Source organism: Aotus nancymaae, unplaced genomic scaffold, assembly GCF_030222135.1.
Source record: "Aotus nancymaae isolate 86718 unplaced genomic scaffold, 86718_ANA_hifiasm-v0.15.2.pri h1tg000025l, whole genome shotgun sequence".
Lineage (NCBI taxonomy): Eukaryota > Metazoa > Chordata > Mammalia > Primates > Aotidae > Aotus > Aotus nancymaae.
In genome coordinates this window covers 22,224,018-22,249,330 of record NW_026988438.1, presented here as the reverse complement: position 1 = coordinate 22,249,330, position 25,313 = coordinate 22,224,018, and the positions used below count along the sequence as shown (strand labels likewise).

The following is a 25,313-nucleotide window of genomic DNA, read 5'->3' as shown; positions in this document are numbered from 1 at the left end:
CATCTCTTTTTAGTCTATGTGTAAACTCATGAGTAAGTATCCAGAAAAAACACAGAATATTATAACACTATAATTGTGCTATGTGAACTACTCACACCTGGAGTAGAAACTCCAGATAAGGAGTGGAAACTGACTTGTAATAATAAGTACCTAGAAAAACACAGAAATTATAACACTGTAATTGTGGTGTGTAAACTATTCATATCTGGAATAGAAAAACTAAAAGCTGAACCTATCAAAAATAATAACTACAAGAACTTTTATGGATTGCAGTGTGCTTCTTAATGGTGAAGTATGTTTCTTGTAGGCAATAGATCATTGGGTCTTATTTTTTTATCCATTCAGCCACTCTAGGTCTTTTGATTGGAGAGTTTAGTCCATTTACATTCAATGTTATTACTGATAGTAAAGACTTACTCCTGCAATTTTGTTTGTTGTTTTCTGGTTGTTTGGTGTCTTCTCTTCCTTCTTTCCTTCCTTCCTGTCTTCCTTTCAGTGAAGGTGGTTTTCTCTGGTGGTATGTTTTAATGTCTTGCTTTTAATTTTTTATGTATCTGCTGTATGTTATTTTATTTGAGGTTACTATAAGGTGTGCAAATGATATCTTATAACCCATTTTTTAAACTGATGGCAACTTAATGCTGATTACATAAACAAACAAGCAAAGGGAAAACTAATAAAAACTCTACACTTTAACTTCATCTCCCTGCTTTTTTACTTTTTGTTGTATCTATTTATTGAATGGGTACTGTAATTATTAGTTTTGATAGGTTTATTTTTTCATCTTTCTACTCAAGATATGAGTAGTTTACACACCACAATTACAGTGTTGTGATATTCTGTGTTTTTCGGGGTACTTACTATTACCAGTGAGTTTTGTACATTCAGATGATCTCTTACTGCTCATTAACATCCTTTTCTTTCAGATTAAAGAACTCCTTTTAGCATTTCTTGTCAAGACAGGTCTGGTGTTGAGTAAATCCCTCAGTTTTTGTTCATCTGGGAAAGTCTTTATTTCTCCTTCAGGTTTGAAGGATATTTTCACTGGATATACTATTTTAGGATAAAAGGTGTTTTTCTTTCAGCACTTTATGTCATGACACTCTTCAGACCTGGAAGGTTTTCACTGAGAAGTCTGCTGCTAGACATGCTGGAACTCCTTTGTATGTTATTTGTTCCTTTTCTCTTGTTCCTTTTAGGATCCTTTCTTTGTCCTGGACTTTTGGGAGTTTGATTATTAAATGTCTTGAGGTAATCTTATTTAAATTAAACCTGCTTGGTGTTCTACAACCTTCTTGGACTTGAATACTGATATCTTTCTTTAGGTTTGGGAAGTTTTCTGTTACTATCCCTTTAAATAAACTTTCTATCCTAACCTCTCTGTCCACCTCCTCTTTCAGGCCAATAACTCTTGGATTTCCCCTTTTAAGGTTATTTTGTAGATCCTGTGGGTATACTTCATTATTTTTTATTCTTTTTTCTTTTGTCTCCTCTGAGTGTGTATATTTCAAATAGCCTGTCTTCAAGTTCACTAATTCTTTCTTCTGCTTGATCAATTCTGCTATTAAGAAACTGTGATTCATTCTTCAGTATGTGCTGCTGGCAGGGGAGGGGCAGAGTGGCACAGGAAACTGAAGACTCTTTCCTACCCTCTTCAGTGCCTCTTTACTTAACATGACGTTAAAAGCAGGTAGTGTGGTCACTCACCTGGATTTTGGTTCTTACGAAGGTGCTTTGTTTTGTGAATAATTGTTCAATCTGGTGTTCCTGTAGTGATGTGGGGGTGATGATTTCTGAAGGTCTTTGTTCAGCTATCTTGTTCCACTCCTCCTTAAATTTCACTGTTTTTTAATCTTTAGAGTTTTATTAGAGACAACGTCTCACTATCTTGCCCAGGCTAGCCTTGAACTCCTGACCTAAAGTGATCCTCCCACCTCAGCCTCTCCAGTAGCTGGGACTATAGGCACACATGGCCACAGCCAGGTTCTAGTCCTATTCTTTATGCCAAGATTGAGTGTCATTTCTTCAACTGCCTGGATGTCATTTTACACATGTCCTACCTGCCACCTTCCCCACAATATATTTAAAACCACAATCACCTTTATCTACGATCATTTCCAGATAGTGGCCAGTGTTATAAGGAAGATGAGAATTCACAGAATACTACAGAAATTCATTAGTGCTTAAGCTTTGTTTACAAAAAAAGTGATATGACAGAACCAGATCGTTCCCTAGGCTCCAGTCATCAGAGATTTTAAGGCAAAGGTTGCACACATTCTAAAATTAAGCCAGAGATAGATGGGAGTGGCTGTCAGGAAATCCGGTCCACAGTAAAACGGCAGAACAAAGGCTTATGTCTGTTAATTAAGGGAAAGCATCTGGGACAAGAAAGTTTATGAGGGTTCTATTGCAGCAACAGTAAAAGATCTGCAGACTCAAGAAGTTTTTAGAGCTGTCTAATTAGATCCTACATTTAGCGTAAAAACCCCCAGGCTTGCAAGAGCCTTGGCAAATCCAAGTTTCCTTAAGCAAGGACTACTTCTCCAATAAGGAGGCTCTGGTAGCTAGTCCACCCCCATGGAGAGATAATGAGGTTCTGCCTAGGGAAGGGCAAAAACAATGATCTGACAGTATCTGGGGCCCCAAGAATTTAGCAGGCTGGTTCTCCCTTCATAGGCATCATAGAGCATGTTTGTCCTCATCATTGGGAATAGCATCAATACCTTTGATGCTATTGCCCCCTTTCCAGCCAGCCTTGAGGATAACTGGCAGTCTGAGTAGGTCAGTGATAGTGTGTACTAAGTGTCCTAAAGTGAAAATCACGGTAAAGATAGCATGCTGCCTTTGGAAAGGCATGGAAGATGGACAGAGATGTACCCATCAGGTCTGCTGAGCCACCAGAGAGAGATGAAATATTTGATTCTTCCACTATGAAGCAGTAAGAGAGTTGACTCCACAGAATATTGCCCAATATAGCATGTATAGGAACCAATGAATTCAGAAAGCATTGAGGACTTCCTTTGGTGAATGGTGTAAAAGAAAGTTCAAAGGTGGTACAACATCTTTTTGCAGGTCCCTGTGAATGCATGAAAGGATATAATAAACGCATAAGAATTTTTTTTTTTTTTGAGACAGAGTCTTGCTCTGTCGCCAGGCACCAGGCTGGAGTGCAGTGGCACAATCTTGGCTCACTACAACCTCTGCCTCCCGGGTTCAAGCAATTCTCCTGCCTCAGCCTCCTGAGTAGCTGGGACTACAGGCGCATGCCACCATGCCCAGCTAATTTTTGTATTTTTAGTAGAAACAGGGTTTCACTATGTTGGCCAGGATGGTCTTGATCTCTTGACTTCGTGATCCGCCCACCTGGGCCTCCCAAAGTGTTGGGATTACAGGCGTGAGCCACTGGGCCCGGCCAATAAATGCATAATAATTTTAGATAGCTCAATCATACATAAGTTTTTTGGCTCAACTCATGCACAGAATTGAAGTAGTTCGACCCTAGGGTAAACAACGTACTTTTTAGGATCATGAAGTGGTTCATAGGACCCAGTGACAAATATCAAAAGATCCATATATACCCCAGATTGGTATGAATATATATGTGCATGTTTCTGGGGAAATGATTCATCGCATTCATCAGAAACTTTAAAGTTTAAAAGCTGAAAGGTCTTTGTAAGCTAAGTAGTATCACTATATTTTCAAGTACATTCTCAAATAGGTAGTTTCAACATTTGATCACCTGAGTGCAAAGTGGATTGTAAGTCTTTGAGAGGCTTAGTTTAAATCAATCTATACTTGACCAGAAGTGACCTAGGAAACTCAAAGATATCCATCAATTGCTCCCCAGTTGAGAAAGAGAGAGAGAGAGAGAGAGAGGTGGGGAGGGGGAGAGAGAATATATATGTTACACTCAGATTATTTCTGTACTCTGCAGTCTATTTCTGTGACTACAGAAATAATCATCTATCTCTGGTGGCTCAGCAGACCTAATGGTACATCTCTGTCCATTCAGATCTTGCCGATTTTTTAATGAAGTCTAGACACAGACATTGCTCTAACGGTGTGAGAGGGTTATGCTAATCATGCTATACTTCTGTATGCATAATATAAATGGATGCCTGCTGATCTCATTCTCATTCTCATTCATATATCATATATCCCACTCTCCTAGAAAGCTGTGTTACATCTCTTTTATCTGTCTCTATCAGCCAATTGTCTTGCTTCCTACTTCACTGAGAAAACTAAAGTTAATAGAAGAAAACTTCCACAGATTCTCACCTCCTCATATACCCACCACTGGGTAATGACATTCACATTCACTTTTCCAACCTGTTATTGTTTTCCTCCTCAGCATTGGATTCCATTCTTTCTCAAGGACATCACCCTAGCAAATTTCTTCTCTCTCTTGTTCAAACATCATTTTCTCCTTTCTTTTAGATCATTACCATTAACATGCAAAACAGGCTACAAGCTATTACTTATCCTATCCTAAAATACCCACACATGTGCACACACACACACACACACACACACACACACACACAAATTTTGCCCCACTTCATCCTGCATCTGCTTCCAGAGAGCCCAACATATAATGATGTCCACAATTAAGTTTCTGGTATTTGTTGCTCAAACCCACTCTTCTTCTTCATTTCTCATTTCTGTTGATAGTAACTGCATCCTTCCAGTTTCTAAGGCTAAAAATTTTAGAATCAACCTGGGCTTTTCCTCTGACACCCATATTCTATCTGTCAGGAAATCTCACAAATGATTCCTACTTATGATTCAAGGTTCTAATTAAGTTCCTATATTTCTTCTTGAAGCTTTCCAAAGTATTTCTGACTTTATAGTCTTCTCTCTCTTTCTACGTATCTCTGCTGGCACTTCCATTGTGTGTTCTAATGCCTGTGAATATATTTTCCAGCTCATCACAAAAACGAACTACAGCTCAGACCATCTGCCTCCTACAGGACTACAGACACTAATATGTATTTAGTAAAGAATCCACAAACATCACTCTAAGTGATTGTTTTTGCTTCAAGTTTCCAATAAAATTGGTACACAAATAATACTTACCTGTATTACTGATGTTTAAGTACAGATCTTCCAACTTTCCTGCATTTGCAAAGGTGTCTGTCATTTCTCCAAACACCAGCATCATGAGGGGAAGTGAAGCCCCATGGATGATGGCAGACAAAGTTCCCACCACCATATACAACTTGTCAAGCCAATTTGAATAGCGAAACTAAAAACAGAGAAAAAGGAATAGCAGAGGAACAATTAGTATAGTTTCATGGATGATTTGCTTTCCTTTCAAAATATATCCAAAATCCAATCATTTTTCAGACTACTACTGATACCACCCTAGTCCAAGGTACCCTCTCACCTCTGCTAAATTATTACAATAGTCTAATTAGAAATGGACATTTGATTCTTCCATTGAGTTCTGGCCTAATTCTTCATCCTGGACTTTGTCTGTTTATATGAAGTCTAATAGAAGGATGGGACATTCTAGGAAACAGTAAAAGTATTTAATGGTACCATAATAGAGTATCTGTTGCTCTAGTTTCTAAGAATAGAAACCACTTATCATCTCATGGGCAAAAAACCTGAACGTCAAAGGTCCTTCTGAGAATACCATGGAGGAAACACTGTGTTGCTTTAATAAAGTGGTTTGGGTTGAAGACCTGCCACACAATGGAATTAACATAAATGTAAAATGATTTGAAGATAACTAGGCCTCAATAATGAGCAGAAAAAAGAAAGGAATGAGTCTGATGCATGCTTCTCAGGGAACATTTTTCCTGAGAAGACAGAATATGGCAATAATGAATGACTAATGGAGATCTGCATAAATCTCTTTTAATGTAGGCAAGTCACAGGAAGGAAAGAAAGCTTCTCTGAACCCAAAAAGTTACAGGATATAGTTAAGAGGATTGGGCTAAGGGCCCAGTTGGGAAGCAATTAATACTGCTCTATAATTCAAGGAACTAGCTAAGGGTTGAAAGAAAACCAAAGGAAAGGAAACAGAAACAGGATAAAGCCAGCTGTGGGTGTCTAAGGATAAACCCCAGGGTAGGAGGTTATCATGTGGATATAGCTGTGGGCAACAGGTTTGTAATGCAGGGAGGAAACTGGGTAAAAATTCATAGGCCTAGGCAGGAAATATAAACTAAAACAAAGATCAGGCAGCAAAAAAAGACATAGCCACAGAAAGCAATATTTTAGAACTTACATATACTTCACAAAGGGACAGAAACCAATCCTAAAGTTAGCTTACGCTAATCTCACAGCAGTAAGTGGGGGATTTGGTACTGAACTGCTAAGTGGAGAATAAAGAATGGTTATTAGCAGTAGTGAATGTCAGCAGAGTAAGGGAGAATACTGTCTGCAGTAAACTGAGAAATGACAGAGATCAGATATGTAGGGCATTTTGTAGTGACAGGAAGGAGTCTGGGTTTTACACTGAACTTCCTGTATAAGCAGAAAGGAAAGCATGTAATGGTTTTAGGGCAGGAACTAATGTGGTATGATGTGGCTGCTATGGGTACATTTTTAGAAGAGCAGAAAGGAAGGAGGGATACTAGAAGAGAGAGCAGCTGAGAGAATAACGTCTTGACCAGGTGTAGTAGACAGAATAATGCTCCCCGACAACTGTCCAAATCTTAATCCCAGGAACCTGTGAATGTATTTCCTTAAATGATAAAAGGGACTTTGAGGATTTAAAACATCTCCAGATGGGGGATTATCCTGGATTATCCAGGAGGGCAAATGTAATCACTGGGTGCTTATAAGAGGGAGGAGGGGGCCTGGAGTCAGTAAGAGATATGATGATTGAAGAGGATGCAAGAGTGATGCAAGGAAGGGCCTGTCAGTCTAGAAATGCAAGTGTCCTTTAGAAGCTGAAAAACGGAAGGAAACTGATTCTCCTCTAGAGCCTCCAGAAGAAATGCAATCCTGCTGATACCTTGACTTTAGTCCAGTAATACATTCAACTCCAGAACAGTAAGATAATAAACTTGTGTTGTTCTAAGCCACTAAGTGAGTGCTGTTTTCCTACAGCAGCAATGGGAAATGAATACACAATGTCAAAAGAGGGATGATAAAGAGGCAGAGTAGAGCTGGAAGGAATCACAGGTTATGGTTAAAGACTGATACACATGTGTGTGTATGTGTGTGTGTGTGTTTATACCTTTGTACAAGAAAGTCCACCCAAACAAAACAAGCCCAAGGTCCTGTCCACACTTGTAATTTACTAAAGTACTAATGTAATTTATGGGGCAGGGTTGTTGGAACTGAAGAAGTCAAAGAATGTTGAGCCTTATTTATAAGTTCATCAAAATATTCAGAAGAGTAACAGGAACATACGGTGAATTAAGTAGAAGCAATCAAATGCCAAAGTCCTTAAGGAACTGGGTTGGGGGTGGGTAATTCAAGGATACCACTGAAAATAGATAGAAGATAGTATAATTATGCAGGGTAAAACTCAAATGACAAAGGAGTTTTGCATGAGAATCAAAAATAATTTGAAAATGGCTGTGTGGAACTATAGGGATGTCCACATCATCTCTGACCCCTGTGATAAGGGGTTGAAGAAGTATAACTTCACAGGCAAGGGTGACACAAGAAAAAGCCAAAGAGCTGGAGGAAAATCAGCAAACCGTGACATAATAGAAGCAAACAAAAAACATACAAGAGACAGTCTAAGTGCTGCTGAGAGATCAAATAGAATTTTTAAATGTCCACCGAATGCAGAGAGAGGCAGGAACAGGAGCCAAACTTCAACAGGCTGAGAACTAAGTGAATGGTAAAATCAAGACAGAATGCAAAGGCCACTTTTGTGCGTGAAGGGAGTTGGCAGGGGTGGCTCCAAGAAGGGCATCAGTGAGATGACAGTGCCTTGATGTGTCAATCCCAATGGGACAGATGCAGTTGAGAGGGAGAGATGGAAGATACAGAAGAGAATGCGTGATAATGATGACGTAAGGTCCCTGAAAAGGCAGAGGAGATAGGGGCCAAGGTACGAGTGATTAGTCTTAAGACTAAAACTCTGTCATAACTGGAAAGAAGGAGGAGGAAACAGATCCAGATACAGGTAGGTTTGTGTGATTATTGCAGCTGTGAAGATCAAAGAGTGGTTATCCACATAACCATAGAAGTCGCCCAAGTTGGTTGGAGCACCGACGTGGACGGGAGATACTGAGCCAGGTGGCAAAGTCTTTGATGACCACCTGGTTCAAAGATGAAAAGGTAACAGCAACAAAGAACTCTTCAATTCCAGAGAGACAACAGTTTAACCAATCGTAAGTGATTACAGTTGTTAGAAGCAGCTGGGCATATCTGAGCCTACCCTGCTTACTAGCTATGTGACCCTGTGACTTTGAATGCATTACTTAACTTCTCTGAGTCAGTTTCTTCATCTGGAACATAAGAATAACACAAGTTCCCAAACTGCAGAGACTTACGTCCCTATTTGAAGATTATGAAGATTATATCACAATAAACATAGGGTGCTTAACAAATGTCTGGTACAAAGGAAATACTTAACATTGTTACGTATTATCTATTTAGAAAAAACATTAATGTTTCCATAAGACACATACAATAGAAGGCTCAGAGTTCAATCTACAGTGCACAATTCTTACAAGATTATATAATCTTTTTTATTTTTTGAGACAGTGTCTCACTCTGTCACCCAGGCTGGAGTGAAGTTGCACAATCTTGGCTCATTGCATCTCCACCTCCTAGGTTCAAGTGATCCTCCCACCTCAGCCTCTCAAGTAGCTGAGACTACAGGTATAGTGCCACCATGACCAGGTAATTTTTTTATTTTTCGTATAGACAGGGTTTTGCCATGTTGCCCAAGCTGGACCAATCTGCCCAAGTTAGCCTTCCAAAGTGCAGGGATTACAGGCATGAGCCCCTGCACCTGACCAAGGGTGTACAATCTTTAAGAAGTTCATTTTGTGTAGAAACTGCAGCCCAACCTTTATTTCTCTATGTATCCCACTTCCTCACTTGCTTTAGATTTTATCCTACTTTTGTGTTTCTGTAAATGTTGAAACAAGGTCTGATATAAGCTTAAAAGGCTATTAGAAAAATCTGAATCTATTCCTTACTTCTTTCATCACTTTTTTAAGATTGCCAAAAAGTCTCATAGTGGAAATAAATTAACAAACATTGTATGCAGACAAGAGCTAACACAGCAGTTCTGAGGCTGCTATGTTTAGAAAGGCCCGCATACAAGGTTGGCCCTTGGCTGGAACTTGGATTTGGGGAGGATCATCACCATTCTAACCGATAAGTATAGCCAAACTATCTGTACAAACAATACGGTTCTACCTTCTGTGTTTTTGCCTTCCTTCTATGAGCCTGAAATTTTGGTGCATGCTGTGTGTGTGCCTACACGATCAGCCTCTAAGAAAACCTCTGGGCATTGAGTCTATAATGTGCTTCTTTGATCAACAGCATTCCGCATGTGCTGTCTCAACTCATTGCTTGAAGAAATTCAGTGTGCCCTGTGACTCCGCTAGGAGAGAACTCTAGGAGCTTGCATCTGGTTTCTTCTGGACTTCTCCCCAGTCGCCTTTTGCCATAAGTCCTTTGAGTCCTCCTTGTGTGAATCATTGAGGCTGGCCTTCTTGGAACCCTGAACACAATAGTTTTTTATCTTCGCTGAAAATTATTATTAATAAGCGATGCCAGTGACATCACCATTTTACTGTTAAACTTTTATTATGTTCTTGTGTTTATTAAGTTTCATATTCAAGTTACATTCAATGTTGACTTTTCAGGAAAAAGATGTGAGGAAAATCTAAGTAGCAGAATACTTCGTCGATAGGCTTATTGTATATTCTCTCTATCCTGGCCCACTGTGTATCCTCAGACAGGTGAGTATGTCTAGCCTCAATTTCTTCACGTGTAAAATTGGAATAATAGTACCCATCTCAAAAGGAGTTGTAAGGAATAAATGAGATCATATATGAAACACTCAGGACAATGGTTGGCATATTGTGCTATATGTGTTCTATTACTACCACCTTGTATTAAAGCATCATATTTTTATTTTTTGTGCCTTAAAATGAATTGAGTATTGATAACATTACCTCTATACAGTAGGTCTGTTAAATTTTCTAAAATATAAGACTCCTAAGGTTTAAAACTATTTAACTACAAATAATAAAAACTGAAAGTCTCAAAATGACAGCACCGAAATCCTGGGAATAAATACACCTTTAACCTAAATGCTTCTTTCCATAAAAGAATGTAACAATGAAAACTGTCACTTGGTTACTCAAGTAGTCTGAGAATGACTCAAGTACTTAGTCTCATCTCTCCAAAAGTCCAAAGGAAGTGGAGATGGAACAAAAGCAGGAGTCATGGCAAGAGCAATTGTAGCACAGAGAGACGAAGATCACATAAGGGAACCATGGAGTCTTCAGTGTAAAAGTCATATGACTATTTTTTCCCTGCATATAACTATTTTTATAATCAACTTATTAAAATCCATTTTACAAGACAATCTATCCACTCCTTCCCCCTAAAAAATTCCTGTGTTATGACTGAATTATAAAGCGTGTGCTGTTAGATTAATTGGTTCAGTAGTCTTCCCGGTTGTAATCTCTGGAATCGCTCACCTAACAGTTCACCTAAATTTGTATTCTTAGAAAAAAGGAAGTGAGAATCCAGGTAGATAAGACGTCATCAGCTAGGTGTGGCGCAGTGGTTTACACCTGTAATCCCAGCACTTTGAGAGGCAAGGGAGGCAGATCACTTGAGGTCAAGAGTTAAAGGCCAGCTTGGGCAACATAGCGAGACCCTGTCTCTACAAAAAATACAAAAGTTGGCTGGGCATGGCGGTACACACCTGTGGTCTTAGCTACTTGAAGGGCTGAGGTGAGAGGATCAGTTGAGGCTGGTGGGTGGTGGTTGCAGTGAGCCAAGATCATGGCACTGAAGTCATCAACCAACCACACCTATATGATTCCTGTCTGAATCCAAGTGTGATCAAAGAAAAGCTTCTAAACAACCACGTGCAACCAGAAAATGAAATAAAGAGTTACATTAAGGTTTTCAAATTCTAGATTTTCATCTATATAGCACAGGGGAATGACATATGGCATATTTGAAATCATAGTAATAAACAATCCATTGCTACCTTTTATTGCTAGCAATGGACTTTTACCTAAAATTTGCAATGGACTAACCAAAATGCTCTAAAATTTTCATAGCAATAAATAATCCGTTGCTATCTTTTATTGTTAGCAATGGACTTTGACCTAAAACCTGCCAGAATTTCAGAGCCATTAAAGATAGCACTCTACGTGATTGGTTTCCTCTGTGCAGATGGGAGAGATGTTTGAGTAGGTAACGGATCACTGGCAACATAATTCATTAGAAGAATATTGAAATCTCAGGAAGGGTGGCTGCAGATTATTAATATACATGGCAAGTTATGATCAGCATTCTCCCAAAAATAAGCTAAATCAAACCAATTTATTTTGCTTCTCCATTAACACACTGTGTAAGAAAATCTTATATCAGATGAAATATCTCTTTTCCATGTAAGGAGACATCAAATTTACAAAGTATTTTTAATAGTTAATAAATTCAAAACTCACCATTGCAAAAACACTGACAGTTGGTTTCTTTTCCTTCTTATCTTTTTCACTGCAAAACAGCAAAGGAAATACATAAAACTTTAGAAATTACATAATTTTTAAATTACTCAAATTAATATAGAACATATATTTAATGACGAATAGGATAAAGAAATATGTCTATATTATACAGTTAAAAAACAGGATAGTAATAGTATGATCCCATTTATAATGTTTAAATATGTTTACATATATCTTAGAAATCTACATATGTGGTTTTCACTGAGTATTGGAATCTCTCTAAAAATATTTTCTTCCTTGTGCCTTTGAAATTTCCTGATTTGCTATGATGAATACATACATACACCCTTTGCAATCAGAAAAAAAGACATACTGAAAAAAGTTTCCTGTTTTTATTCTAATTAGAAAATCATTCACACTTTCCCTTAATTATGAATCCCTTTGATTGTCATTTGAGTAATGATGGCATTGATATTTTATCTGTCTACAGCCTAGATATTATTCTTAATATTCCCTTTACTAGTGAAGAGTAGAGACAATTAGATGCTGGGCATAACTAGCCTAAGAAGAAAATTAAATTACTGTTTATGAGCAAATCTAATTGTGAAAAAAATGTCTGGAGCCCTAAATGAACCATTATGAAATAAATGTACTCTAGAAAGCTATGGTCAAAAATGATGTTCTATAAATTGTCAAAAAGTTGTCCTCAGGCATAAGGTCAACTCTTATTTTGAACCCAGATACAAATGAATCTAACTCTGTAACCCATTTTCCACTCTGTGTAACTGCCACCTAGGATGTGAAGGCAAAACAACTGTAACAAATCTGCCTCATCTGTATTTTTGTATAAAAGTAAGATTCTTTTAGAGAAGAATTGTGTTATTTTTTACAGGGTTTTTAAGTTCACAAGGTAAATTCATCTTTGTCTTTGTTCTTTACACTAAGTGAGGTCAAAAGAGGTGAAGAGACTTCTAAAGAAAAAAAATCCGGAGTTTACCCATTTGGCTTTGGATAATGTTAGACAGACATAAAATACACAAACATAACTCTTCGGGCTTGGTCCCACCCAATTCCCAGTAAAGGCATGGTTTCAGTATCCCTGGAACCAGGATGAAAAGAGAAAAACAGCCATAAATAGTTGAGTTTTAGCTCTAAGCTTTTTATTTATTTTTTTGTTCTCTAAGACTGCTGCTACTCTGGAGAAGTTATAATGTTCCAGGCACAGGCTAAGTAAGCACTTCCCACACAGGATTCATAAACAATTCTATAAGAAAGACACATTTTTTCCTTTTAGAGATGTAGAAGAGTGAGAAGAGTTAACTTGTTCAAGGTCCCACAGCTATAACAAAGCCTATATTTAAATGCCAAGTCCGTTCCCTGACCACCAAGCTATAAGGGTACAACCTCAGGTTTCTGAGATACTGCATCACATTAAAACGCACTTTCACACAAACTCTCACCCCTACTAGATTACTAACTTATCCCCATTAGCACAAAACACGGTGCTTAGAAAGACAGGTCATTCATCAAATATCATTTTAATAAAGAATCTTTACAAATAGACATATTCCAAATAGCACTATTATCCCAGCATTATCTATTACCAAAGCCATGTACTTCTTTACAATCCATGTTAAAACAGATTTAAATCAATGGCAATGAGCACAATTTAATAAGAACTACTTACGTAAAATATAATCTCTAATTTGAAAAAAGAAGTCTATAGGTCATGATAGAACTAATAACAGAAATATGTGATCAAACAATTTTCTTTACTGTTTCCCTTCACATACCCTCAATATTTCTTAAATCTACCTAAATGTTTGTATCATAAGTACATATTTCTTTAAGCTATCAAGTTTTCAAAAATACAAAGTGAAAAACAAAAAGCGGAATACCTACCCTCCACTCTATGGGGCCTTTTTCATTGTTTATGTGAACTTTTTTTTACAAAAATTTTCTATTTCAATCACATGTTCTCCTACCATTATCACATCTAAGAAAAGTGGTTGCAATTTTGATATCGGCTAATATCCAATCCACATTAAAATGTCCCAAGAATGTTTTCCGTAGGTTTTTACCTTGTCGAACATTTAGGTTGTTCTGTTTTGTTCTGTAATGTTCACATACTACATTTGGTAGTTATATATCTTTAGTCTCTCTTAATCTAGAAGTCCTCCTTTTATTTTTTTTAACATTGACTTTTGTAAAGGGACATGAACAGCTGTCTTACAGAATGTCCCACATCTTGGGACAAATTGAATACAAATTGGGAAGTGCAATAAATGAAAAATACACATCAAACAGGAGGATTTAGCATAAAAGAGAATGTAAACTATCTTATTAATCATTTTGATTACATATAGAAAATCCAATCTTTTGGACATATTGAGTACTATAAAATATATTTTCAAAATTAGTTTTATCTTATTTTTATTTTTTAATGTTGCTACTAGAAAATTTTAAATTACAAATGTGTCTCACATAACATATCTATTGGACAGCCCCAGTCTACAAGTTTAATTGGATTCAGACTAAATGTTCTTGTAGATATATTAACATTTGCTAAGTGATGTTGTTTACTCAAAATCCAAGTGATGAGTCATTTACTACAATCTATTCTACTGTGAGTGATACCAGATCTGATCACTTGGTTAAGGTGCTAACTGCAAAATCTTTAATTGGAAAAGCATATTCTCCTTCCAATGAGTAAACATTTTGAATAAAATTCTTAGATACAACTTTTTTTCTGAATGGTTTAGGGTTCATTGACAACTCTTGCCGGAATCTATTATAACAATGCACATTCCAAAGTAATAGCTGGAATTTTTCTGTGAAGATCATTCCTTTATTTTCTCACACTTTCTTTCGACTTCCCTCCTCCCAGAATATTAGGGATTCAGCAGCTGCATTCAGTACCTAAAAATCGATTACAGTTATGATTTTCTTTGATGCTCAAATTTTCCCAGAGTTGGCCAGTGGAAGCCCCTTCCAGCCAGCTCCAGCGTGCTTTTGACTACTCCATTAAACTCCACTTTCTTACTTTCAGGTACCACAAAATACTCTAGGCTCACTTTGTATTTTTCCCGCCCCAGACCTAGCTGAAATTAACTATTGAGGTGTTAATTCTTTTAGGGAGGAATGGTATTAAGAAATCAAGATCCGATACTAACAGTGCTCATTATTACTGTCCCTTTCAGTAGGCTGAAAATGAACTATTAAAAAATTATGAACTCATATTGAAATTTCCAATTCAAATTTAACATTATTTTTAAAAATGTATTTAATTTCCACATTTGTATTTTTTCTCTTACACTGGAAAGTTTGGTTTCTTATAATATTAACATGTTTACTAATTTATCTTATAATTTACATTACAGTTTCTAATAATATTAATATATTTACAATTTATCTTACAATTTACTACTAACAATGAATCTATTGAGTGGAGTTTTAAATTTCCTATAAAGCCAGAGTATCATGATTAAAATTAACTTTAAGTAATTATTTTCTATATGTGTGGTTACATTACCAATATTATATAAAGATATTTATTGCCAGTTAAAACAACATGCACACAAAAAAAACAAAACGTACTTTTGACCTTCCACCACCCAGGCCACAAACACGCGATGTTTACGTAGCCATTTACCACAATCAAGAGCCTGGACCACAGAGCAGATCACCAGCGGCATATGGCTCAGGTATGGGCAATGAACACCACTTGAAAAGCAAAGTTCAAGACAGAAATGAGCATCCGCCAGTCTGGGGCAGGAAAGCTGAGGAAGAGGCACGCCAAGACTAAGGGAGAGAGTCCAGGAAGGGAAAAAGGGTGGAATGAAGAGAGGCTGGTGAATGACTAAGAACGGTTGAACAGGACAAATAAGTTCCGATGTTCGACAGCAGATTAGGGTGACTACAGTTAGCAATATATTGTATATTTCAAAGCTGCTAGAATAGAAGACCTAAAATGTTATCAACACAGAAATGAAATATACCCAAGATGATGGATACTCCAAATATCTGGACTTGATCATTACACATTCTGTGCATGTAAAAAACACTCTCATATACCCCATTTCATAAATACGTAAAATATTAAGTATCATTAAAAGAAAGAACGAAAAAGACTGAGGGAGAATGCATATGCTCCACGCAGCTGACAAACTTCTGCTCTAATCAGGGAAATTGATTCCAAAGGCTGGTTTGCGTTTCTTAAAATAAAAATAATTAAAAACAACAACAATATGTCACTTATTTCAGAGCTGGAAGCTATAGATAAACTACCCAAATCTTGCAATTATGTAAACTATGAAAATGAAACAAACTAGCTACCTTTTATGGTTCAGTTTAAAAAAGTTCTTCCCTGCTCCTCCATTGCGGTCCCCTTCGAGATCCATCCCGACCTGAAGAAAAACCGCAGCTCGTTAGCCAAACGCAAGAGCCGCAGGAGCCTGAGGTGAGACTCACCTCCAGCCCCTGCCTAACCCGGAGAGCAGTAACGGGGAGCGCTCGCCATGACGCTCCAGCCGCTCTGGCCACGCTGGGCGCTGCAGGGGCTCTCCAGCCTCTCCACGCAGGCAGCGTCTGGGGTCTGGCAGCGCGCTCTGGACTTTGCGCGCCGCAAGCGCGGTTCTCCCTCCCGGTTCCCGTCGCCGTGGACGATGCTCCCTCCCACCCGCCGCCCGCGAGCTCAGAGACCAGGTCCCCGCACCGCGCGGCTCTGCGCGCTCCGGCCGGCATGGTCCAGTGCCACTGCGGTTTGGGCGCTGCTCCACGAGCTCCAGCCTGCATCTCACCCCACCTGGTCCCCAGGGACTGGCAGCAGGACTCCTCACCGTCCGCGCCTCGGGAAGCCCTTCTCCCGCGAGCACCACGCACGGGGAGTCTGAAAGCCTGACCCTTCTTGGGAACCGTCCCGTAGTAGTTCCCAACTCCGCGTGCGCCTACCTCGAGCTCCTTAGAACGGCCACTAAGACGTGAAATTCTGGAAGAGACTCCGACTTCGTGGGGGGAAAGACCTAGTGGAAACAAACGGCGGCCTCTCCTCTGAGCTCGGAGGAGCCGCTGCTTGAATGAGCGCAGGCTTCCCGTGGCACGGGGACTAAGCGGCGGTGCCCGGCCCACGCCCCGGCGCTGTCCTGCGCAGCCAATCAAACCTCACCGCAGATGAACGCTCCAGGCCCGTCTTAACCGAATGTTCATTCTTTGAGAAATTGCGAAACAGATTGAATCTCCAGGAGGAATGTTACTGCTTCCGTTGCGCCTCTCTGGAAAGGGCAAGTAGAGAAACGCGCATCAGCTGAATCATCGGGGACATTTCAACTTACAGAGACATGTCTCTCAAAGTTCACAGAGGTATTCATATCCATATAAGGATACAGGATGTCCTGAAGGGAAATTTTCTCTGGATTTGCATTTAATACAGTTAATACAAAACCTCTGACCTCTCCAATTCTGTAGCACCTTTCTGCTAACACCTGTAAAAAGGCCAGGAGAAATTTTTCTGCAGTGGACTTTCTTCAGCATGTTTGACAGTTTCTGAGTTATATCTGTTCATCCTTTATTTGATGATAAATGGAAAGAAAGAAAAAGAAAGTTTTTAAAAATATAGAGACACAGGTATTTCAAGATAGAAATGGTATTTCAAAGTGTGTAATATTTTAAAACTTTAGAGGTCAGGTCAATGCCGGTGTTTTTCCAGGGCATTTCAAAATTCTTACATTTTAATTAAAATTATTAAAATAAACATAGCATGTTTTAGCATGTTACATTAGCTTTAATTTCTTTCCATATTTAGTGCCAACATTTAATATTTTTTCCTGTCCACTATTTTTTTCAAACTGAGGAAAAGTATGTGCAATCTTCCCAATTCAAATTTGTAAAGTACTGCTAACTCACATCAGAGCTTTTCTTACTTCTTATAAACGTAGAGGAAATAGCTTTGTTGTAACCTCTAGTCTACGTTCCATGACTTACACATATTACCTATCAGCTTACTGCATAAGTTTAGAAGAAGAAAATCACTTTGTTTTTTACTGCATAGTCCGAAGATGTTTCCTCTTTCTTTAAATAACTCATACTTCAAAGCCATAATTTTTTCCTATTCTTGACTACACATTTTTCTTACCTTGATTTATTTTGTGCTTGGCCATATAATGAAGTTTTTTTTTTTGGTTGTTTTTTGTTTTTTGCTTTTTTTTACAAATTGTTAATTAGGCTCTCTAACAGGCCTTTATTTTTTCCACATGTTCTAATTGGATATGCATGAGTATAGCATTGTTCACTGTTTAAGACTTAACAACCACCCTGTGGTCCATCTGGGGTAACTATACAAGCTTTCATCTTCATCACTTGCGTTTTTAATGTTATTTATGCCTCTCATCTCTGTTTCCACTTTTGTTTGGCTTTGTTCCTTTATCTCACCTTTTATTTACATAATATTGTTGAATTTTATGTAGCCTTTTGAATGGCCTTTAACCCTTCCTAAACCGTGCAGGATATAAATAAAGTGCTATACTGTTATACTGATTACACTATTTCTATAGTCTTGAGCTTCAGGTAAAGATCTCTATCAAAGATAAAAGTAAGTTAAAGATCAGAATAACACAGATTTTTAAAAATAAGATTCTACCATTCTATTATATTGTATTCAATTTCTTTGCTCCACTGACATGAAAGTATGAATATAAAACATGATGGACCTAAAACAAACCAGCTCTTGCTACTTTCAACTGCCCTTGGCTTATTTAAAGACACCAGTCTTGTATTTGTGCTACCACCACTCCTGTCAAGCTGGACTTGGCTGTTCTTAAGCCTCCTTAATTTCTGGTGAAACCTACCTAGTCCCCTTGCCAGTTGGCACTCACATACCTTCATTCAAGCAGTGCTTTTTCCATTTGAAGTGATTGCCACAATCTGCACCTTCTTGTCATCCACCCTCATGTAGCCGTTTCTTTCACCAGCTTGTCTATAGCCTCCCAACACTAAAGATTTGTCTCTCTGCTGCCTTCTGTTGTTTTTTATCTGTGGGAGTAATAATACATAATGATAATAATAACAAATAACATTTATTAACTACTGGTCATATATCAGGAACTGCCAAGCACTTCAAAGAGATTATGTCATTTAATCATTACAAGAATCATATCAAGTAGTTACTATTGTTGTTATGTTACTCCCATGTTACAATAAAAGACACTAAGGTTTGCATTATTTGTCCAGTCACACAGCAGGTAAGCTGCTAACCAGTAGTCCCTCTCTCATAACCATACTTTTAACCACTACTCTACACTACAGTACATTATCGTAGGACACTCCACTACACTGCCTTTTTCAGCCCCGTGAAGTGTTTTCTTCTTATGATTCCATCTTGGAAAACTTGCAATGGCTCCCTGCCGCAGACTATATGATGTATAAGAGTTTCACATCAGAGTTTCTTCTTCTTCTTCTTTTCTTCTTCTTCTTTCTTCTTCCTTTCTTCTTCTTCTTCTTTTTTGAGACAGAATCTCGCTCTGTCTCCAGGCACCAGGCTGGAGTACAGTGGCACGCAATCTTGACTCATTGCAACCTCCACCTCCCAGGTTCAAGCAATTCTCCTGCCTCAGCCTCCCGAGTAGCTGGGATTACAGGTGCACGCCACCACGCCCAGCTAATTTTTGTATTTTAGTAGAGACGGAGTTTCACCATGTTGGCCAGGATGGTCTCGATCTCTTGACCTTGTGATCTGCCCGCCTTGGCCTCTCAAAGTGCTGGGATTACAGGCGTGAGCCACCGCGCTTAGCCTAGAGTTTCCTCTCAAAAGAACCACAACACAGCACTTCTCTCTAATCATCTTCCTCCCCGTCAACATGTTCATGTTCACTCCATTTCAGCCAAACTCACTGGGCTTCTCAGATGCTGTGCTCTTTTCATTCTGTGCCTTTCCGCATATAAATTGTTAAACTAAATTAATTTACAAAAGTTTTCTTCTTTAGTACTTGGCTCCATTAAACAATTTGGGCTTCGAAGTCAGAAAAACTTAGATAAGGACCGTCTCTGCTGATTATTATGTGTAGGTTTGAACGAGTTACTTAACTTGGCTGTCCCACAGAGGTGCCATCTACTCTTCACTCTTTAGTAAAGAGTAGATAGTACCTTCTAATGTTATGGCAAGATTAAGTGATTTGTATATTTAAAAGGTTTGTACAGTGCCTGGAACACCCTAAACACTCGACATTGCTATATATTAGTAACAATGCCATCTTCTCAATCTCTTTTTGCCCTTCCTTAGCATTCTTTGGCACTCATGTATGTAGTCACATCTATTTATCCACATATGTTTGACCAATTATTCTCATATCCCAGCTCTCTATGTCCTTTATTATGAGTATTAACAACAAATTTATAGAAATTAAAGAGCTGTTTACCTACTTTTCCTTCTCTTTTGGTTTTTAATTCTTCTGGATGTTCTTCTTGTGACCCTCTATCATAAATCTTGTGTGTCTTTCTGTCTTTCTCTGATCTCGTTAATAATTTATTTTCTCTATTTTTCCTATCTCCTCTATTTAGCCAATCTGAGTCCAAATTGAAGGTTCAACACATTTAAAGAAGGAATGCAACTCACCTCAATGAACTTAATTGACCTGAGGCAGAGAAAGAATACAAGTTTCCACCCAGTTCAAAGAGCAAGATATATGACTCAGTTGTGTTAACAATAATAAGGGATCCACACATTCTCCACCCTTTCATATGTAATGATTTTTATCTATGAAGGACATGTGACTGACCTAATGATGGGGGGTGTTAAATGACTGTACTTGAACTCACGTTGGATTACATCAGATTGCTTCTATGGATATCTGCATTGAAAGAAAAAAATCTAGATACTGAAGGTCCATGTGATCATTTTCAAAGAGGTTGTTTGTCTTGCCATCATTTAGCCAATATTGCAACAGATACAACTTGTGTGAAATGGTGATCAGATGATGATAAATTAATTTAATTTTGATTAAGTCACTTAGTGACTTAGCCATGTGATAAGTCAATGGCAAATAGAAACCTGAATTTTACTCCTCCTTGAACCCTTCCCTATCTACTCCAGCCAGAAATATTTTCTACCACTCTGCAATCTTACTTTTCAGTATCTGTACCTCTCATTTTGTATTTATTATTAATGTTTCATATGATTATGATTTTTTAAAAATATTCTAACTGGACAGAGACTTATACAAAACAAAGTTTCAATAAACATTTGTGGAAAATATTAAGTGCTGAGAGTATGAGATCAGAGACAGATTTATGGAAATTATACTAGTAGGCTAAATGCCTGAGTTATCATTAGTGTGACTTGAAAGATCCATTGCCATGAACTATCTCCCTTATCAACTTCTTTTTATTGAGACAGAGTCTTACTCTGTCACCTAAGCTGGAGTGCGCTGGTATGATCTCAGCGCACTGCAACCTCTGCCTCCTGAGTTCCAGTGATTCTCTTGCCTCAGCCTCCTGAGTAGCTGGGATTACAGGTTTGCACCAGCACACCAGGCTAATTTTTATAATTTTAGTAGAGATGGGGTTTTACCACGTTGGCTAGGCTGATCTTGAACTTCTGGCCTCAGGTGATCTGCCCACCTCAGCCTCCCAAAGTGCTGGGATTCTAGGCATCAGCCACCACACCCGGCCTCCTCTATCAACTTCTAATATAATCTTTAAACTCCGTTAGAGAATCACCTCTCTGAGTAAGTCACTGCCCCCTATTGAAATAAATATACCATAATAGCACAAGAAAAGTTTTTAAATGAATGACAAAATTAAGAGGAGAGAAGACAACTGAGTAAGATCAAGGGAAAGAAGAAAATTAAGTGGCAATTCTTGGAATTTCAGCTTCGTGAGTTACCAGCTATGTGGCTGCGAACGAATACTCCACCTCTCAAAAACCTTGATTTCTGTGCCATTCAAATAAAGACAAAAACAGCATCCACCTAAGGTTTCTGTAAGAAGAAAATAAGGTAAGATTTGATGTATGTTTGGTATAAATGGTACTACTTCCCAGATATCCTAATAAAGATGATAAATGGAACCAAGATATGAATAAACATTAAGAACGTGAGAGTAAAAGTGATTACTGGGAAGGGCTAGTAATAGACATTGAAAGTAAATAATAATATGGAAATAATTATAATTACTTTTGAAGTAATCTATAAAAACAAAATTATGAAGAAAATTGAATAAATTCACATTTAAAGCCAACAGCAAACCATATAGTTATTTATTGCAAATATCACAACAGATTAATATTCTTAATATACAAAGAGCTCATATAAATGGATAAAAAAATTTAAAGGCCTAAATAAGAACTGAGCAAAAGATGCAAATAGGCAATTCATACAAAAAAGTATCGAGTATACTGGTACTCAAAAGAAGACATATTGAAATATTCATTCTAACTACAAAGAAATGCAAATTACATCAGCAAAGATATTTTGAGAAAATGAGATTATTGCATGCTCACAAGGGTTAAATAAAACAGGTGGGAGTTGAAAATTATTAAAATGAATAAGGAAACATACATAAGGGAAACATAAATCCGTTTGACTCATTAATTCAATTTTAGGAAATCTATCTTAAAGAAATAATTCAAAGTACAGGAAAAAATATCAGCTAAAGGTATTCATTGCTGCATTGTTTTGTAACAGTGAAAAATCAGCAGTTATCTGAATACTTAACCACATGTGTATGGATGAATTAATTATAATACATTCTTTTTTAAAAAGTAGTAATATAAAATGGGCTTACAGAGTTTGTGATAACCTCAGAAAATACCCATGCTAATATGCAAGGAAAAAAGGCAGGGGAAAATTATAACAGCCTAATATTCACTATATCAAGCAAATTAATTGGTGTAATACTAGAAATAAAGATATCAAAGTGTCAAGAGTGATTATCTTTTAGTGATGAAAGTTAGGTCTGAGTTTTTTGCTTTAAATTTTTCTGTATTTGAGAAATGTCCTATACTAACAGTGTATTATTTTATAACAAATTTTTATAAAAGTTTGGAGATGCAGATGAAAATGAATTTTCAGGATCCTGGTTATTGGTACCTATCTTTGAATGGAGTTTCCTGCTTACTAAGGAACAGTCGCATTTAGTGAAAGCCAAAATTAACTGGCTAAAAGAAGAAACACTGAGAATTCCCAATATTTTGCATGCATTCAAAAGTTTCTCATATTTCTGAAAATCTTATCCATGTTTCTAAGAAAAGTGAGCAAGGAGGAAGAGAGAAAGAGGTAGAAAGAGAGATGCTCTTTAAGTAATAAGAAAATACATGGGTGACTGTAATAACTGATTTCTAGCTTTAGTCATCAACTGTCTATGTAACTTGGACACATTTTTTTTTTTTCTAATTACTGTTTTCATATCAGCCTCAAAGACTTACTGAGAAGATCAAAGCCCTGGAGATACTTTCCATAACTAAGCATCATATACCTCCACTTGAGGAAGATAATACAGAGGAGAGAAATCCAATTAAGGACTTCATTGTCATTCCCCTGAAGAATTTAAGTTCTGTGAGGATAGCAATCTTGTCCCTATTTTTATTCTGTATACAAAATGCAGCACATATAGTATGTTCTCAGTTTCTCTGTTGGTGGCTTTAGAGAAATGTCCATTAACATCATTATTTGACATTTTATAGCTTATCCAAACAAATAAAGATAGACTTAAGCTAGGGGAATTATTGTTTTCTTTGATTCTTTTTTTTTTCTTTACTTAATTTTGTGTGTGTATGTGTGACAGGGTCTTGCTCTGTCACCAAGGCCAGAGTGCAGTGGCGCAATCACAGCTCACTACAGCCTCGACCTCCTGGATTCAAAGGATCTTTCCACCTTATCTTCTCAAGTAGCTGGGACCACAGGTGTGTGCCACCATGCCTGGCTAAGTTTTTTTTGTAAAGATAGGATCTTGCTATGTTGTCCCAGGCTGGCTAAAACTTTTATTGATCACTATGTGGCAAGTACTTTGCTAGATGCTGACAATACGAAGATGAGCCATGTAAAGTCCCTCAAGTTCTGTGTGTGTATGTTTTTAGAGGTGAAAACTGTTAGGATAATATTAGCATACAAGGCAACTGTTTTGTTTTCATTTTGTTTTTACAAACAGATTGAACTTATGTATCTAAAGTGACCAACTTCCTTTTCAAAGTGAATACCCAAGGAATCTATATACCAATTATGATGATGCCTGCCAAGAAATAGTTTGAACTTTTTTGCTGGATTTGTACTCGAGTCTACAGAAATGTAATATGATTTTAATGTCCTCAATAATAGCAAGTTTTGCCTTTTACTCATAAATTTAAGTTTTAGAAACAAGAGATAACCCAACATTGCCGTGAAGAACATTGGCTTTAGCATCAAACAGATCGGGTTTAAGTTATGGCTATTCGACATTGGAAAGTTTATTTCTTTTGCTGCAATTAAACTCCTCATTTGTAAAATGAGACAGTAAATGTAAACCAATTAGCTTAGTACCTGGATGTTTATATTCTGAATGTTTACTTGTGCTGATGTTGTTATTGTTAATAGACTAGTGAGTGATTTACTTATAGAAGTTTCAATTAAAAATGAAATATGGCTATAAAGTAATGAGCCCAATTTTCTCCTGTGCTTAGTAAATTATTCTGAAGATTATTCCTTTGACATCAACACATATTTAGATGGAGCAGTCCTACTATGTATCTATTTTATAATTCTCTTAATTTATAACCAAACCCTTTGCTCTAAGATATCAGTACTGAGGAATTCCTGACATAAAAAAAACAATATTACCTGAAATGGCTTTTGAACTACAGAGTTTATAAAAACATCATTTCCCTTTTACTTTTTTTTTTTTTAATTGCTTTATGATTCATAGACTTTGAACTTGCTTAATCTCAAGTGAACTCTCTCCCGGGAGCAAGGTCAAATTAGTTCAATGAGCTAATGTTCACTCAGTAATTTCTTTAAAACTTAGTATTATTTCACAGAACAGATCTATTTAAAATACACTTTCATATACAAGAAACACTGTGCTAGTAGATCAATGAAGTGTTGGTTAGATCTGATTTTACAATTTTAAGTTAGAAAATATTTTATTTTAAATTCATATTATAAATTTATTCATTCACTCAACAATGTTAATCAAGTACCCTATGCATGTCAGGTATTACTCTAGGTACTTGGTATATATTCATGAGCAAAATACACAAAAATCCCTGCCTAGGTAGAACTTATATTTGGTAGTGAGTGTAGGCAGATAGATAACAACATAGTAGATAAGTGATTTTGTGTGTTAAAAAGAGTAAAGTGTTATGGAGAAAAACAGAGCAGGGAAAGGAGAGAGGGAAAATACCAGGTGGGCAAAGTTTATAATTTTAAATAAGATAGTCAGGGCAGACCTTATTAAGTAACTTTGTGCCAAGACAGAATAGAGCTGAAGAAAAGTTTTGAATGGTTCCATTAATATTCTGGAAATCCTTGAACACTAATAATTTTAAGGTTATTTCTTTAAAATGATTTCTAGCATAGGGTAATTCTCATGCTCTAGTGCTTCTCTCTGGATTCATGGATGTTTGAGCTTGTAAGAGAATGTAGAGGGCATCTTATCCACTTCTGTCACTACAGTGAGTCTCTGAAATGCTAAAGAACTTGACCAAAGCCACACATTCAGCTAGAAAGAGGG

At 37.3% G+C, this 25,313-nt stretch overlaps 1 protein-coding gene and 1 long non-coding RNA gene across 2 annotated transcripts in view; both read right to left on the bottom strand.

Annotated features, from left to right (window-relative positions):
• Positions 1 to 16,677, bottom strand: part of ABCB1 (ATP binding cassette subfamily B member 1) — a 101,549-nt gene extending 84,872 nt beyond the window's left edge. Inside the window, exons 1-4 of the mRNA XM_064380428.1 lie at positions 16,572 to 16,677; positions 15,957 to 16,027; positions 11,622 to 11,670; positions 5,077 to 5,245 (exon numbers count right to left, since the gene is read on the bottom strand). Coding sequence (XP_064236498.1) covers positions 5,077 to 5,245; positions 11,622 to 11,670; positions 15,957 to 16,021 — 283 coding nt within the window. The 5' untranslated portion in view covers positions 16,022 to 16,027; positions 16,572 to 16,677. The remainder of the gene's footprint in view (positions 1 to 5,076; positions 5,246 to 11,621; positions 11,671 to 15,956; positions 16,028 to 16,571) is intronic.
• A 65-nt stretch (positions 16,678 to 16,742) lies between these two features.
• The window catches only part of LOC135276520 (uncharacterized), a 103,306-nt gene continuing 94,735 nt past the window's right edge, over positions 16,743 to 25,313 (bottom strand). Inside the window, exons 3-4 of the long non-coding RNA XR_010344065.1 lie at positions 18,495 to 18,647; positions 16,743 to 16,891 (exon numbers count right to left, since the gene is read on the bottom strand). This is a non-coding gene — a long non-coding RNA (uncharacterized LOC135276520). The remainder of the gene's footprint in view (positions 16,892 to 18,494; positions 18,648 to 25,313) is intronic.